The sequence below is a fragment of the Somniosus microcephalus genome, chromosome 2, assembly GCF_052327205.1.
Source record: "Somniosus microcephalus isolate GS21.2 chromosome 2, FLI_Smic_1.0, whole genome shotgun sequence".
NCBI classification, from domain to species: Eukaryota; Metazoa; Chordata; class Chondrichthyes; order Squaliformes; family Somniosidae; genus Somniosus; species Somniosus microcephalus.
In genome coordinates, this window is record NC_140988.1 from 391,356,795 (window position 1) to 391,374,980 (window position 18,186).

General features: G+C 49.6%; 1 protein-coding gene across 1 annotated transcript in view; it reads right to left on the bottom strand.

Annotated features, from left to right (window-relative positions):
- Window positions 1–18,186, bottom strand: part of LOC147123877 (disintegrin and metalloproteinase domain-containing protein 12-like) — a 503,908-nt gene that overhangs the window by 56,657 nt on the left and 429,065 nt on the right. Inside the window, exon 16 of the mRNA XM_085967584.1 lies at window positions 7,073–7,265. Within this exon, the coding sequence (XP_085823710.1) occupies window positions 7,073–7,265 (193 nt within the window). The remainder of the gene's footprint in view (window positions 1–7,072; window positions 7,266–18,186) is intronic.

Genomic DNA, 18,186 nt, shown 5'->3' on the forward strand with positions numbered 1-18,186 from the left:
AGCACGGGGAGCTGCGGAAATACAACAGAAACTGCAAGAATATACCACCAACGAAATGGCATATGGAGCAGAAAAGTGCTATCGCTGCGGCAGAACAACCCATGACCAGAAGGACTGCTGGTTTAAGCCAAAGTATGCAGGCAATGTGGAAAAGTGGTACACATAGCACGAGTCTGCAGGTCGGGAAAGAAAACCAACACTAAAAGAACTACTAAGGAAAAGTACAAGAAAGTAAAAAAAAATGACAGACAGTAGTTCAGAAGATCAGGAGAGTGATAATGACTCCGGGAGCAGGAGACTAAGTTGTCTAAAGTTACACAACGTGATCGCAAAGGAGGATCACCGAACCATTTGGGTCACCCTCATGATAGCAGGGTCCCAAGTAAAGATGGAATTGGACACAGGATCAGCCCTAACAGTCATGAATCGACGAGACTATAAGCGGCTATTCTCACACATACCCTTGAAGGACACGTCCATTGTATTGAAGACATATACGGGGCAAAAAGTGTACCCCAGAGGAAAAATAAGGGTGCCCGTTAAATACAACGGCAAGGAAACACAGAAACTGTATCTATATATACTACAAGATGGAGGACCACCATTATTGGGACATGAATGGATCCGAAAAATACAATTGGATTGGCATTCCATTCAGGCGCTAACTGTGGCTGACAAAAAGGATGACGACGTCACACCTGGACGACTGTCAAAAATTCTAACTGACGTGAAAGAGGTGTTCCAGCAAGGACTTGGGACTCTAAAAGGAGTAACGGCAACGATAAAAATTGAAGATAAAGCAAACCCAAAATTTTTTAAGGCCAGACCGGTACCGTACACGATCCGCCCAGCCGTCGAAGCAGAGCTGGAGAGTCTGGAGCGTTCGGGTGTGCTGTCCAAGGTGGACTGGAGCGAGTGGGCCACACCCATCGTTCCTGTAATGAAGAAATCATTGAGCAGCATGCCTGGGGAACCGAAGAAGGTTCGCATCTGTGGGGTCTTTAAGGTAACTGTGAACCCAGTCCTGCACACAGTACAATATCCACTTCTGCGGATAGAAGATATTTTCGCCTCACTATCTGGAGGGAAATGCTTTACGAAGATTGATCTGGCCCAAGCGTATCTACAAATGGAGGTAGAAGAAGCATCTAGAAAATACCTCACGATAAACACTCACAAAGGTCTTTACCAGTACAACCGACTGGTATTCGGGGTAGCATCAGCTCCGGCTATTTGGCAGAGGGCGATGGAACAAGTCCTGCAAGGGATCCCAGGGACCCAGTGTTATCTGGACGACATCCTGGTTACGGGCGAAAATGACAGTGAACACCTTGCCAACCTGGAGCAGGCGCTCACTAGATTACAAGAATATGGGCTACGAGCCAACCGCCCTAAATGCGAGTTTTTCAGGAAACAAATCTTGTATTGTGGCCACGTGATTGATGAAGAGGAGTTACATAAGTCCCCAGACAAGATTGAGGCAGTAGTCAAGGCTCCAGCACCGGAAAATGTGTCGCAACTGAGGTCGTTCCTCGGGTTGGTGAGCTACTACCATAAGTTCTTGCCAAATTTATCTACAATTCTGCACCCACTGAATGCCCTGCTGCAAACTGGAGTAGCATGGAAATGGAGTGATGAGTGTAAGCGTGCCTTTCAGAAATGTAAATGCCTAATCACTTCAAAAGAAGTATTGGCCCACTACAATCCAACACTACTGATTCGGTTGGCATGTGATGCGTCTCCCTACGGCATTGGAGTGGTGCTGTCACAAAAATTCCTTGACGGTTCAGCGAGGCCAATAGCCTTTGCGTCGTGCTTGTTAACCTCAGCCGAGCGTAACTACGCCCAGATTGACAGGGAGGCCCTCAGCCTGGTGTGGGGGGTGAAGAAGTTCAATCACTATCTGCACGGGCAGAAATTCACCCTACTGACTGATCACCAGCCTCTTGTCTCCATTTTTAACCCAAAGAAGGGCGTTCCGGTGATGACGGCGCAACGGCTGCAAAGATGGTCCCTTTTTCTAGTGGCACATCAATACGACATAGAGTACAAGGGTATGAAACAGCATGGAAACGCTGATGGGCTGTCGCGCCTGCCGTTGCCTACGGTGGAGGAAGCACCTGCAGTGGACCCTGTTGAGATATTCCATTCGACCATAGTCGAATGTCTACCTGTTACAAACTCAAGTATAGAGAAGGAAACCCGAAATGACCCGACACTCTCTCGGGTCGATTATTTGACGGTGAAGGGATGGCCAGCACATGGCGACTCACTGTTGCCAGCATTCTCGCCAAGGAGAGAACAGCTGTCAGTGTGCCGGGGGACCTTGATGTGTGGATCCCGAGTGGTAATTCCACCCAAGTTGAGAGATAGAGTGCTCAATGAGCTTCATGAGGGTCATCTGGGAGGAGTAAAAATGAAGAGCCTAGCCAGGGCGTTTGTGTGGTGGCCGGGAATCGATAAAGAAATCGAGGATATGACCAAGAGATGCACAGGATGCCAGAAAGTCCAAAACGCTCCACCACAGGCCCCGCTACACCCATCGGAGTGGCCCTCATCTCCATGGCAATGGGTACACATTGATTTTGCTGGTCCATTTATGGGCTCAATGTTTTTAATAGCCGTGGATGCACATTTGAAATGGCCAGAGGTCATCAAAATGTCCACCACCACCACGGAGAAAACTATTGCAGTCCTACTGACCATCTTCGCCAGGAATGGCTTGCCAGAACAGATTTGCTCCGACAATGGACCACAGTTTGTGTCCGAGGATTTCCAGAGGTTTTTGAGGAATAATGGGGTAAAACATTACACATCTGCCCCATATCATCCAGCCACAAATGGATTGGCTGAGAGGTTTGTTCAGACCTTTAAAAAAGCAATAAAGGCGATGTATAACGACAACATACCACTACAACACAAGGTGGATAATTTCTAGTACGATAGCAAAATACTGCGGATGTTGGAAATCCGAAATAACAACAGAAAATGCTGGAAAAATTCAGCAGTTTAGGCAACATCTGTGGACAGAAATTTGAGTTGACGTTCCAAACGTCAACTCAAATTTCTGTCCACAGATGTTGCCTGACCTGCTGAGTTTTTCCAGCATTTTCTGTTGTTATTGTGGATAATTTCTTGTTTGCTTACCGCAATGCGACACATGCAGTCACCAACCAAGCCATAATGTTCTTTAACCGAAGGTTAAGATGTCGCCTGGATTTGCTCAAACCAAACATAAGACGAGATGTTGAGGATAAGCAATTCCAGCACATCAATGAGAAGCCAACCAGGAGCTTCAAGATAGGGCAACCAGTCTTGGCCCGCAACTACCGAACAGTAAAATGGCAGCCAGGAACGATATGCACACAACAGGGACCACTAATGTACACAGTGGACGTTGGAGAGAGCATCGTGAGATGCCATGCTGACCAGATTCTAGAGTCACAGGAACAAGTCAAACCCATACCACGAGCATGCGCACCTGGTGATGAACCCGAAGTACAGATTGCGTCTACCTCAGAATCAGTGGTATTGGAAGCTGACGAACCAACCAATGACAATGAGCCAGAATCGACTCCGCCGCAAGAACAGGATACTCGAGAAAGGCGCTATCCAGACAGGATCAGGAAGCCTCCTCAAAGACTGAATTTATAAATGATTACTTCAGTTGATGTATATAGTACAGAGAAAATTGTAATTGTAATTAGTTATTATTTAATTGTTAAATGAATGTTATGTACTGTTTATCTAAAAGGGGAGGAATTGTTGTGTATGTACCTTTAAGAGAGAACTGCTTTTATACTGTAGTACCGGCAGTGACCACACCTGTATATAAAGCCGTAGCAGGCTTCTGTACTTTCAGTACCAGCATACTAGTGTTTGGTTCACTGCCACACCTCTTCTAGGAATGCCTACCTTGAAGAAGTTCTGCTCTTCTCTGCGATGGGATCTCCGTTTGGCTCTTCAACCTTGTTCATCTTCATTACTTTCAGTTTCCCTTCTCGTGTTTGATCAGCTATCTTTTGCCCTGCCAGTACACTTTACACCTAATCCCAGCCTATTACCATCTCGTCTAGCTTCTAATCTCTTTTACTTCTTTTGGTTCTTTTATTCTTTTGTCCGATCGCAGCCCTGCCTTCGATCTAGTTCCTTTTCTCTCCAGTTTTGAAGAAGGGTCAAACCCGAAACGTCAACTCAAATTTCTCTCCACGGATGTTGCCTGACCTGCTGAGTTTTTCCAGCATTTTCTGTTGTTATTTCGGATTTCCAACATCTGCAGTATTTTGCTATCGTACTAGTGTTTGGTTCACTGCCACACCTCTTCTAGGAATGCCTACCTTGAAGAAGTTCTGCTCTTCTCTGCGACGGGATCTCCATTTGGCTCTTCAACCTTGTTCATCTTCATTACTTTCAGTTTCCCTTCTCGTGTTTGATCAGCTATCTTTTGCCCTGCCAGTACACTTTACACCTAATCCCAGCCTATTACCATCTCGTCTAGCTTCTAATCTCTTTTACTTCTTTTGGTTCTTTTATTCTTTTGTCCGATCGCAGCCCTGCCTTCGATCTAGTTCCTTTTCTCTCCAGTTTTGAAGAAGGGTCAAACCCGAAACGTCAACTCAAATTTCTCTCCACGGATGTTGCCTGACCTGCTGAGTTTTTCCAGCATTTTCTGTTGTTATTTCCAGCATACCCTCTGTTCAGTAAACACCTGTTATTACCGTTCTCCTGCAGTCCGTGTGTTATTGATACGCGGACACTACAAATGTCTCACCTCCTGACCCCCCAAAGCCTTTCCACCATCTACAAGGCACAAGTCAGGAGTGTGATGGAATACTCTCCACTTACCTGGATGAGTGCAGCTCCAACAACACTCAATAATCACAGAAATCACAGAAACCCCACAGTGCAGATAGAGGCCATTTCGGCCCATCGAGCCTGCACCGACACATATCCCACCCGATCCCCGTAACCCCACGTATTTAATCCCCCTAACACTAAGTGTCAATTTATCGTAGCCAATCATCCTAACCCGCACATCTTTGGACTGTGGGAGGAAACTGGAGCACCCGGAGGAAACCCACGCAAACACGGGGAGAATGTGCAAACTCCACACAGACAGTCACCCGAGCCGGATTCGAACCCAGGTCCCTGGCGCTGTGAGGCAACAGTGCTAACCACTATGCGACCGTGCTGGATAAAGCAGCCCGCTTGATTGGCACTCCATCCACCACCTTCAACATTCACTCCCTCCACCACCGGCGCACTGTGGCTGCAGTGTGTACCATCTACAAGATGCACTGCAGCAACTCGCCAAAGCTCCTTCAACAGCACCTTCCAAACCCGCGACCTCTACCACTTAGAAGGACAAGGGCAGCAGATGCATGGGAACATCACCACCTACAAGTTCCCCTCCAAGCCACACACCATCCTGACTTGGACCTGTATCGCCGTTCCTTCACTGTCGCTGGGCCAAAATCCTAGAACTCCCTTCCTAACAGCATTGTGGGTGTACCTACACCATATGGACTGCAGCGGTTCAAGAAGGCGGCTCACCACCATCTTTTCAAGGGCAATTAGGGATGGGCACTAAATGCAGGCCTAGCTAGCGACGCCCACATCCCATCAATAAATTTTTAAAAAAAGGATGGAAGTGAATAATAGAGGAAAGGGGGAATGTGATGGGAAGAGGGGAGTGGGATGGGGCAAAGTGAGGGGGAAAATGAAGAGGAGGGAAGGGGCAAAGTGAAGGGGAGAGAGGGGGAGAGGGACGGGGCAAAGTGGGGGAGGGAGGGGAAGAGGGAAGGGTAAATAAAAGGGGAAAATGAAGGAGAGGAAGGGGGAAATGAAGGGGAGTGGGAAGGGGAAAGTGAAGGGGGAAAGAGAAGGGGAGAGGGAAGGGGAGTGGGAAGGGGAAAGTGAAGGGGGAAAGAGAAGAGGAGAGGGAAGGGGAAAGTGAAGGGGGAAAGAGAAGGGGAGAAGGAAGGGGAGTGGGAAGGGGAAAGTGAAGGGGGAAAGAGAAGGGGAGAAGGAAGGGGAAAGTGAAGGGGGAAAGAGAAGGGGAGAAGGAAGGGGAGTGGGAAGTGGGAAATTAAAGGCAATGAAGGCGAGGGAGCAGGGGCAGAAGTTGGAGGTGGTAGAGTGGGGGAATGGGGGAGGCTGGGAGCAGTGTGAATTAGAATATATGGGCTAGAAATTGGGTACGTTAGCGCCTCCCGTTAGTGCCTCTCGGGGGCACTTACGGGGCACCAATGACTTTTCGCCCAGGCGCAGTACCACTAATGACTCCCGCTAAATTCAGAGCTTTAGCGGCAGCGGTAACTGATAGCAACCCGCTCCACTGCGCAGGCGATGATGACATCACTGTGCGCAGCGCTCTGTTTTCGGCCCGCTTGCAAAAATGGCCGGCACCACCTGAATGTGCGCCAGGCGATGACCGCGACCGATTCAGGGGATGGGAACAGTGCAACAGGAGGATCGTGGGGCACTAAGTAAAGGGGAGGTGGCGGGCGGGGAAAAAAAATCATCCACTTACTTGGCGCGGCCCGATGGGTCTTTGAACGCGGGGTCTGTGCTGCATTCTGGCAGCCTGGCAACCCTCTTGTGTGCCAGGCTGCTGGCACGGCACCCCGCTCCCCGGTGGTCCAGGTAGGGGCCTGCAGAGTTGTGGGCTGGGGCCCTCCCCTTTAGTGAGGGGAAGAGCCCTTCCATGCGGCAGCGCTATGTGGCCCAGTGCGTAGCGCTGCAGAACGCATCGCCCCAATATTCGGGGTTAGCACACTAAGAAGTAAGTGGAGTGCTTGAATTAGCGCATCACCTCCCTCTTGGGGCGCTAAAACTGAAGTTCGCGGTCGCTTGCACCGGGCGCTAAAGTTAGTGCCCAGGCAATGTTAGCGCCCCAAAATGGTCGCTAATGAATTTTTCCCCTGTACGTCTTTAACTGTGGAGTGGGGAGGGAGAGCGGCAGCATGACCCCTGGGAGGGAAGGAAGTCTATGAGCTTGAATGGGGAGAGTGGAACAGTACTAATTCCTCCAGAGTTAATATTGCTTTTATAATGATCGTGAATTGATTACCTTGTTGTCTCCGCACTTGGTTCCTTGCCGAACTAGGTCAGAACTGCTGGCATCACCTAAAGTATCAAACGTCCCTCGGCAATCATACTTCACACCCTGTAAAACGAAGGAGGTGCTAACAATGCTCACGATCCCTCCTCGGAGTGGGATTGCTCCTCCGCCGTTACACTGGATTTTTCCACACAATACATCCCTGTAGGGGAGACACAAATAGACCTTTTACATTCATGGTTCAGTGGGCTCGCTATCGCTATCTGTAAGGTCTGTCAGTCTGAATGTGCGTGGAGGATTATCCCTGGTCTGCTGTATGCTTGTCTAAATGTCTGCCTGCTTCAGTGTGTCAATGTCTGGATTTATGTGTGTTTCTATATTTCACAAGGTAAGGGAGGCCATTCAGCCCATCTAGCTCATCCATCCATAGAACCAATGGCGCCACCTGGCATCCAACTGGCGCTTGAATGGCTCAAGAGTTTCTGCTTCCACGACCTTACCCAGTATCCAATCGAGGTATTGAGCACCCTTCTTTGTGAGGAAATACTTCCTGGCATCAGGTTATGAGTCGGAGGAGCACTCCTGCTCCTCCTGGCTCCACAGGAAACTGGCCGGAATTTTCCCGTTGCTGAGTGTGCGGATTTGGGGGTGGGTCGGCAGTAAAAAATCCGGAAATAGCCGTCATCCCATCGCCTTGTGCATTTAACGCGGGCAGCTTTGAAGGCGTGACACGGACCCAATCGGCAGAGGCCGGGCGACCTCATTGAAATCATTAAGTGCTTGTTGAGAGACCCTTAAAGGCTGGTGTTAAAATCACTCTTAAGTTTTACTGTAGGAGCACGGGATTCACGGAGGTCGAGTACCTTGCCTGTGAAGGGGAGACAGAAGCTCAGTGGCCATTGGGGAGTTCATTCATTGACAGCTGGGAAAAGCACATAAATACTCCAACATTACACCTCATTACTTGCCTCATGAAAAGGCTTTTGCTCACTCCATCTTGTCCACAGATTTCAGTGTCTGCAGCTTAAGGCTCATTTCTGAAACCTCGGAAACCACTCTCACCACATTGCTACTCACTATCACAACATTGAGGGATTGGCCCTCTGATCTCCACTTTACCCGCCATCTACTACATCAGCATGGGTGCCACTTATACTGTCTCACCTTGGTCCTTAGAATCGGACCAAGATGAACCCCACCACCAAAAACACCAGCCACACCAGCAGCAGCAACCACAACAGCAGCCTTCTCCTCAATGACCTGATGCTCCACAGGAGGAGTGCACCACAGGGCTGCAGCGTGCCAGAGGTGATACCCCCAACACAGGGTATACAGGCAGAGGATAAGTTTCCTCAGTATGACTGAGCAGCAATGCTTCTGGAGGCTCAGACTATCGCGCCAGGTCATTGGAGACATTTGTAGCTTGCTGGAACAAGACCTGCTGCCCAAAGGTCCTGGTGGACACTCCTTATCAGTGAATGTCAACGTCACCACTGCCCTCAACATCTTCGCCTCAGGCTCCTCCAGGGATCTGCAGCAGATATCTGCGGGATCTCACAGTCAGCCGCCCACAGATGCATCACCCAGGTGACCGATGCCAAGTTTCACAAGTCAGCCAATTATATCAACTTTCCCACTGATGAGGCCAGTGTTACTGAGCAGGCGCTCGGCTTCACAGCTCTGGCTGACTTCCCACAGGTGCAGGGCGTCATCGACTGCACACATGTCATAGAGTCATAGAGTAATACAGCACGGATAGAGGCCCTTTGGCCCATCGTGTCCGCGCCGGCCATCAAGCCCTGTCTAATCTAATCCCATATTCCAGCATTTGGCCCGTAGCCTTGTATGCTATGGCATTTCAAGTGCACATCCAAATGCTTCTTAAATGTTGTGAGGGTTTCTGCCTCCACAACCCTTTCAGGCAGTGAGTTCCAGACTCCAACCACCCTCTGGGTGAAAAAGTTCTTTCTCAAATCCCCTCTAAACCTCCCGCCCTTTACCTTGAATCTATGCCCCCTAGTTATTAACCCCTCTACTAAGGGAAAAAGCTCCTCAGCATCCATCCTATCTATGCCCCTCATAATTTTGTACACCTCAATCATGTCCCCCCTCAGCCTCCTCTGCTCCAAGGAAAACAAACCCAATCTGCCCAGTCTCTCTTCATAGCTGAAGCGCTCCAGCCCTGGTAACATCCTGGTGAACCTCCTCTGCACCCTCTCTAACGCGATCACATCCTTCCTGTAGTGTGGCGACCAGAACTGCACACAGTATTCCAGCTGTGGCCTAACCAGTGTTTTATACAGCTCCATCATAACCTCCTTGCTCTTATATTCAATGCCTCGGCTAATGAAGGCAAGTATCCCATATGCCTTTTTTACCACCTTATCCACCTGTTCCGCCGCCTTCAGGGATCTGTGTACTTGCACACCCAGATCCCTCTGACCCTCCGTCTTGCCTAGGGTCTTTCCATTCATTGTGTATTCCTTTGCCTTGTTAGTCCCCCCAAAGTGCATCACCTCGCACTTTTCCGGGTTAAATTCCATTTGCCACTGTTCCGCCCATCTGACCAACCCATCTATATCGTCCTGCAGACTGAGGCTACCCTCCTCGCTATTTACCACCCTACCAATTTTTGTATCATCCGCGAACTTACTGATCATACCCTTTACATTCATATCCAAGTCATTAATGTAGACCACAAACAGCAAGGGACCCAGCACCGATCCCTGTGGTACCCCACTGGCCACAGGCTTCCAGTCACAAAAACAACCTTCGACCATCACCCTCTGCCTTCTGCCACTAAGCCAGTTTTGTATCCAATGTGCCAAGGCACCCTGGATTCCATGGGCTCTTACCTTCTTGACCAGTCTCCTGTGCGGGACTTTATCGAAGGCCTTACTGAAATCCATGTATACCACATCCACTGCGTTACCCTCATCCACACACCTAGTCACCCCCTCAAAAAATTCAATCAAATTAGTCAGACATGATCTTCCCTTGACAAAGCCATGTTGACTATCCCTGATTAATCCTTGCCTCTCCAAGTGGAGACAAATTTTGTCCCTCAGGATTTTTTCCAATAATTTTCCTACCACTGATGTTAGGCTCACTGGCCTGTAGTTCCCCGGTTTTTCCCTACTACCCTTCTTGAATAATGGTACTACATTAGCGGTTCTCCAGTCCTCTGGCACATCCCCTGTGGCCAGAGAGGTCCTGAATATATGTGTTAGAGCCCCCGCAATCTCCTCCTTTGCCTCACACAGCAGCCTGGGATACATTTCATCCGGGCCTGGGGATTTATCCATTTTTAGGCCAGCTAAAACCGCCAATACCTCCTCCCTCTCGATGTTAATATGTTCGAGCATATCACAGTCCCCCCGCCCTGAAGGCAGTCCATCATCACCCAGGAGTATTTGTGAACCGCAAGGGCTTCCACTCCCTCAATGTGCAGTGCGTCTGCAACCATGAAAAGATGATTATGCATGTGTGCGCCAGATTCCCTAGCAGGTCATGACTCTTTCATGCTGCACCAGTCCACCCTCCCTCAGCTATTCGTACCTCCAAACAGGCTTACCAGCTGGCAGCTTGGAGACACGACGTGGCTCATGACACCCCTGAGGAGCCCAAGTACTGAGGCTGAGGAGCGTTATAATGAGAGGCACATGTCCACCAGATGTGTCATAGAGGAAGCAATTGACATGCTGAAGATGCACTTCAGATGCCTTGACAGATCCGGAGGAGCCCTTTAATACACACCAGCCAGGGTCTCCAGAATCATCGTCGTCTGCTGCGCGCTGTAAAACATAGCGCAGCAGCGAGGATTGGAGCAGCAGGAGGAGCATGGCGCACAGCACACAGCCTCTTCAGAGGAGGAGGAGCAGGTCGAAGACAAGGAGGAGGAACCTGAGGTGCAGATGGCACCAGCAGTGGTGCACATTGCTGACCGGGAGGCCCAGGATGGCCTCATCATTGCCAGATTTATTTAACTTGCTCCAATGCAGTCAAATGCTGTACTAAGCCCCCCCAACAACACCATAAAGATTCCCTACAATGACCAATCCATTCCTCTCACCCAAAGCCCCAATGCTCGAGGTTAAATAATGGCCGTGAATTTCATTGACCTCAGAGGGCAGGTTTGGAGGCGGGTCTGTTGCGAAAATTGGGAAAAATTGCCAGCGGGCTACGAACCCGCCACCATCTCGCCTCCACGTGACTTTGGCAAGTGTTGGGTCAGCCTCTCCCGAACTGACCCGACACCAAACGGTGAGAGAGGCCGTTAAGGCAGTTAACAGCTTGTTAACTGCCTGGATAATCCTATTTGGACTGCCTGCTCAGATTCTGCAGGTTCAGCATGCTGCCTGCCTCCACAAAGACACGCCAGCTGAATCGAGCCAGGCTGAACGAGGACCTGAATTATTGCCAGCTACTCGAGCAGCTTAAAAGTGGTCCTGCAATCTCTCATTCTTTCACAGGCCACAACTTAGTGCTTTGAGGTTTGGGAGGCATTTTGCAGCTCAACTAATCTTGTGAGTGTTGAGGCTGAAATCCATGTGCAGTGTGAGCTCCTTGGAATACCCTCTGGCCTCTTTGTCTGAGCGCAAACAACCTCCATTCCTCGACTGAGATATATACCAGCGGTATGGGAACCATTTATACCCTCTCATCCTGGTCGTCAGATTCAGAGGAAGAGCAGCCACAGCAGCAGCACAACCAGGCACAACAGCAGCACCAACACCAGGAGCGCCAACCTTCTCCTCAGCCTCCTGATGCTGCACAGGGCAGAGGGCATCAGCGCAGGCCTGCACCTCGCCGCAGGAGATACCCCCAACACCGGCTTTACAGGCCGAGGATGAGCTTCCTCAACATGAGTGAGCAGCAGTGCCAAAGGACTTTCGCAAGAGGTAGTTGCTGACATCTGCGCAATGCTGCACCAACACCTGGAGCCCAGAGGAGCGGGTGGACACCCCTTACCAGTGGCTGTCAAAGTCACCACCACACTCAACTTCTTTGCTTTGGGCTCCTTCCAGGGATCAGCTGCAGACATCAACGGCATCTCCCAATCGGCCGCACACACTTGCATCATGCAGGTAACCGAAGCCCTCTTTGCAAAGGCCCACAATTACATCCACTTCTCGATGGATCAAGCAAGTGTAACCGCGCGTGCGGTTGGCTTTGCAAATATGGCAGGCTTCCCAAGGGTGCAGGGCATCGTAGACTGCACACATGTGGCCATTAGGGCACCCCATCACAACTCAGCTGCATTTGTCAACCGTAAGGGATTCCACTCCCTTAATGTCCAGCTGGTGTGTAACCACAGGACGGGCATTTTGCATGTTTGCGTCAAGTTCCCTGGCAGTTACCATGACTCATTCATCCTGTGGCAGTCTACTGTGCCTCAGCTGTTCAATCCGCCAACCCAACTTTCCGGATGGCTACTTGGAGACAAGGGCTATTCCCTGCAAAAGTGGCTCATGACACCGATGAGGAGGCTGAGGAGTGGTGCAATCTGAGCCACATTTCCACCAGAAGCATCATAGAGCAAATCATCGGCTTGCTCAAAATGCGATTCCGATGCCTCGACAGATCTGGTGGAGCCCTGGAGTCTCCAGAATCATCGTGGTCTGCTGTACCCTGCACAACATCGCACAGCAGCGTGGCTTAGCGCTGCCTGAGGAACAAGTGGCTCAGTGCAGAGCATCCTCAGAAGAAGAGGGGGGAGGAGGAAGAGGAGGAGGCATGCCTTGCGGGGCCGGATGTGGCCAATGCAGCAGCACTCGAGCACATTGCTGAAAATTGGTTAACAGACAGGAAACAGAGTAGGAATAAATGGGTCTTTTTCGGGGTGGCAGGCGGTGACTAATGGGGTACCGCAGGGATCAGTGCTTGGGCCCCAGCTATTCACAATATATATCAATGGTGCACTCATCCATGCCAGATTCGCGTAAGCTTACGCTTCAACCACAGGTGGCCGGCAGATGGCTATGAATGTGTGGCTGACCTTCTTAACACGCCATACATCATCTCTCCAATAAATGGTGCTTTCCTTTCACTCTCAGCACCATCATTACAAATGCAAGTCACCCTGAGCCCTCAAGTGCAACTTCTATTTCCCAGAACACATAGGCCAGAACTTCAACTGTTTGCAAAATTAAAGCACCTGGGATTGGGGGTAATATACTGGCATGGATTGAAAATTGGTTAACAGACAGGAAACAGAGAGTAGGAATAAATGGGTCTTTTTCGGGGTGGCAGGCGGTGACTTACATAGAAACATAGAAACATAGAAGATAGGAGCAGGAGTAGGCCATTCGGCCCTTCGAGCCTGCTCCACCATTCAATGAGATCATGGCTGATCATCCAAATTCAGTACCCTGTCCCTGCCTTCTCCCCATATCCCTTGATCCCTTTAGCCTTAAGAAATATATCCAACTCTTTCTTGAATATATTTAATGAACTGGCCTCCACCGCCCTCTGTGGCAGAGAATTCCACAGGTTCACCACTCTCTGGGTGAAGAAATTCCTCCTCATTTCAGTCCTAAATGGCTTACCCCTTATCCTTAGACTATGACCCCTGGTTCTGGACTCCCCGGCCATCAGAAACATCCTTCCTGCATCTAGTCTGTCCAGGCCTGACAGAATTTTATAGGTTTCGATGAGATCCCCTCTCAATCTTCTAAACTCCAGTGAGTATAAGCCCAATTGACACAATCTCTGCTCATACGTCATTCCTGCCATCCCAGGTATCAGCCTGGTGAATCTAGTGGGGTACCGCAGGGATCAGTGCTTGGGCCCCAGCTATTCACAATATATATCAATGATTTGGATGAGGGAACCAAATGTAATATTTCCAAGTTTGCTGACAACACGAAACTAGGTGGGATTGTGAGTTGTGAGGAGGATGCAAAGAGGCTTCAAAGCGATTTAGACAAGTTGAGTGAGTGGGCAAATACATGGCAGATGCAGTATAACGTGGATAAATGTGAAGTTATCCACTTCAGTATGAAAAACAGAAAGGCAGAGTTTTATTTAAATGGTGATAGATTGGGAAATGGTGATGTACAGAGGGACCTGGGTGTCCTTGTACACCAGTCACTGAAAGCAAACATGCAGGTGCAGCAAGCAGTTAGGAAGGCAACTGGTACATTGGCCTTCATTGCAAGAGGATTTGAGTACAGGAGCAAGGATGTCTTGCTACAGTTATACAGGGCCTTGGTGAGACCACACCTGGAGTACTGTGTGCAGTTTTGGTCTCCTTACCTAAGAAAGGATATACTTGCCATAGAGGGAGTGCAGCGAAGGTTCACCAGACTGATTCCTGGGATGGCAGGACTGTTGTATGAGGAGAGATTGGGTCGACTAGGCCTGTATTCACTAGAGTTTAGAAGAATGAGAGGGGATCTCATTGAAACGTTTTAGATTCTGACAGGGCTAGACAGACTGGATGCAGGGGGGATGTTTCCCCTGGCTGGGGGGTCTAGAACGAGGGGTCACAGTCTCAAGTTACGGGATAGGATATTTAGGACTGAGATGAGGAGAAATTTCTTCACTCAGAGGGTGGTGAACCTGTGGAATTCTCTGCCACAGAAGGTTGTTGAGACCAAGTCACTGAATATATTTAAGAAGGAGATAGATAGATTTCTAGACACAAAAGGCATCAAGGGGTATGGGGAGAGCGCGGGAATATGGTATTGAGATAGAGGATCAGCCATGATCATATTGGCCTAGAAATTCGGGTCTCCACGGGTGAGTACGCGCTGGGTACTCACACGTAGGCCCAACGAAAGTGCCGGTTTCGTGCATGCACTGCGCATGCGCGGGAAACCGGAACTTCCGTTCCCTTAAAGGAAGGGGTTGACAGGTGGAACGCGTGCACCGGAGAGGCAGCGCGTACGCCTGGAACTTACATTTCTTTCCAGGTTTCTCCGGGAGGGTAAGTCTCCAGCAGTTACACTTTTAAAAAGCAGGCGCAAGGCTTGCTTTTAACAAGCTAAGTGGTGAAATAATTAAAATTAAAACATTTTTTTCACAGGTTTATTATTTTTAAATACTTTAAAGAAAGGTAAGTTTATTTTTAGCCGTTAGAAAATGTAATTCATTTTTTCAAAAATTTAAATTATTGTTCAAAATAGTTATTTTATGTAATTTATAGTTATTTTAAAAATGTGATTTAAAAAAAAAAATTATTTGAACTTTAGTTATGTTTTGGGGCTTATAGTATTTATAGTTTTGACAGCTCTTCCTGTCAATTTTATGAATGAAGCATTCTCTGCTACCATTGGCTCTCCATGGCCCACGTGATCCCAGGGGATGCTTCGAACTAACTGCGCCCCTGGGATATGCAAGCGCGGCGCGCCGGCAGTTGGAGGAGGCCCAGGATTGGAATCCCACGCGGGCCCACAGCACAACGGCCGGCGTGCTAGGTAAGTGCAGGTCAGGGGCTTGCACCCGCGGGAAGCTCCCGACCCGAATTTCTGGGCCATTGAATGGCGGAGCAGGCTTGAAGGGCTGAACGGCCAACTCCTGCTCCTATTTTTCTATGTTTCTATGTTTGCCATCACTTTTGTTTAATATCATCACAAAAGGATGACAATCGAAAATATACAACAGAACAAAACACCCAAGTGACTACTCGTGTGACTATTTGTATGTTAGCTTCCTCTTACACGTGCTTCTACGTGGTGCTTCCCATGTGGCTTTAGCAGATGTAGAGGCACCTTGCTCACTTTGATGCTGTGCCTGCGTAGATGCCTTTGGCGGGCGTTGTCTGGGTTTGGGAGCCTGAGAGGGTTCCTCCACATTTTGCTCTTCCTGCGGCTGTGCAGGGGCTGAGACAGCCATCTCAGTTGGGTGAGGACACTGGGGCTCTGACCGAGGGCACCGCAGTGGCATGGTCGTGTAAGCGCTTGGAGAGGAGTCTACACTTCCTCATGGGTGAGCCGCACTTCAGTGCTAGCAATTGGCTGGAGAGCACCTTGCTGCACATCAGCGGGGCCATGAGGACTCGTCTCAGTACTGACAGTCCTCATAACGGGGTCGTCCATGTACCTATGGTGTCTCTCCTCAATAGATGTCCATCTATCTTCCATAGCAGACCAACTATTTAAAAGAGTGACAATGTTCTCGTGTGTCTGGCGATTTATGTCCTCCATGGCGGTTGCCACCCTCTCCATGGTGGAACGTTCATGCGCCATTGCCTCCACAAAGGCACTGCTCATGTTAGAGATGGACTCCTCCATTCTCTGCACACTCGCAGTTACCCTGGAGGTAAACCCTGTCAGAGACTCCTGCACTTGTTCGTGGAGTTCCAGCACCGCTCTCTTTCTGGATGGTCCCAGAGGAACAGGGTCCACATGCAGCTGAACAGAGCGAGGAGCATCCTGCGACTTCTGACAAGGACTCTCCACTGCTGTTCCTGTCTCCACCATCTGCTGATGCTCACTTGTGAGCTGTGATACCCCAGGTGACAACACTACTCTATGTCGCAAAAGACCCGCCGAGGTGTGCGTATCTGCACTGGTGCTGGGTGTGCTGAGTGTTGGTGACGCTGCTCCCTCAGAGGCTGCAGGTTCCTCTGAGGAGTCGTCCGACTCTTCCTCATGGACAGTGAGGAGGGGGGCTCTTGATGGTCCTGTGAGAGAGTAAAGGCATGAGTTAGACATCTGATTTTTAGGTAGCAGACACATCCTATTGTGCAGATGATCCAAAGTCAATCTCTATGAACATCATATGCCATTGCAGTCAATCATGAAATCTAAATGTGAGGGTTGAAAATCTATTCTGTCAGCTTCCTCTATTGCGCCCGTCTCTCCGTCCCCCACTTCTAGATCCCTGTCACCTCCCACGATCTCGTGCACAGCCTCCTCAGCACTTGTCAATGTCGACAGGGATGGTGGGCCTCCTCCTGTCTTCGCTGTCTCCCTCTTATTGTGGGCTATCTTTTCCTGCAAGGAGGGAAACAAGTGGAGTTTCAGCGAGAGTGATTGAGTGACTGTGAAGAATCCATAATTGGGGTGCATAGTAGGATGGTGAAGTGATTCAGTACAGAGAGAGAGAGGGATAGGTAAGAGTGCAAGGGAAGTAAGGGTAAGGTGGGATGTGGAGGAACAGGCTGACAGTGCAGAGTGTTGGTGATGAGAAGAGAAGGGAAGCAGATTGAAGGTAAGTGTGATGTGATACTCACTTTTGATGATCGCAGATCATTATACCGTTTCTGGCACTGGACCCAGGTGCATGTACATAACGACCTTGCGCTGACCTCCTCAGCAATGTGCAGCCAGGCTGCCTTTGTTTGCTGAGGAGGCTTCCTCTGGCCATCGGGAGGGAACAGCATCTTCCTGTGCCCTCTTACTCCCGCCACAAGAGCCTGGAGGGAGTCCTCATTAAACCATGGAGTAGCCTTGGCTTTTGCAGCACTCATTGTAGCCTGGGCCCATTCAAACCCAAGCAGAAATGAGAAATGAAAGGCTAAGGTTGCATAAGCCCCTTAAAAACAACTGCAGTAATGATGTCATCAGAGGTGACTAACAGACCCGATCCCACTCATTGGACCGGGCAGCACACACAACGGGACTAATAGGCCACTTAAATTAAAATCTCAATTCGGGAACGTCTAAAACCGGCAGCTGGGCCGGAACCCACCCACCAGGCAACCCGACTCCAACCCGCCTCCTCTATTAAATTCACGGCCAATGTCTCACCATTCACTCCAACTGACAAAGTCACTTCCAAGGTTTGAGGCAAAAATGAACATTTATGTGTGTCATCAAAATCAACATTTTTTGATACACCCTTGTGCATCTACTTTTGTGTCATTTTTCTTTTCCGAGTGCTTCTACGAAGTGCAACTCCTGTGGCTTCAGCAGAGGTAGTTGCAGGTGTTCACTTCCCTGCTGCAACTCGTCAGACACTTTTGGCGGATGTCCTCTGGGTTTTGGAGCCTGTGATGGCCCCGCCAAAGTCTGCTCTTCCTGCGACTGTGCGGGGCCAGACTCGTCATCAGGATCCAAGGAAGCATGTGGGGTTCTGACTGAGGGGGACAAGTGGGAGCGTTTTGAGAAGAGCCCCCACTTCCATGCCTCCTCTCACCATGTTCCCTCCCATGGGTCACCTGCACTTCCCTGCTA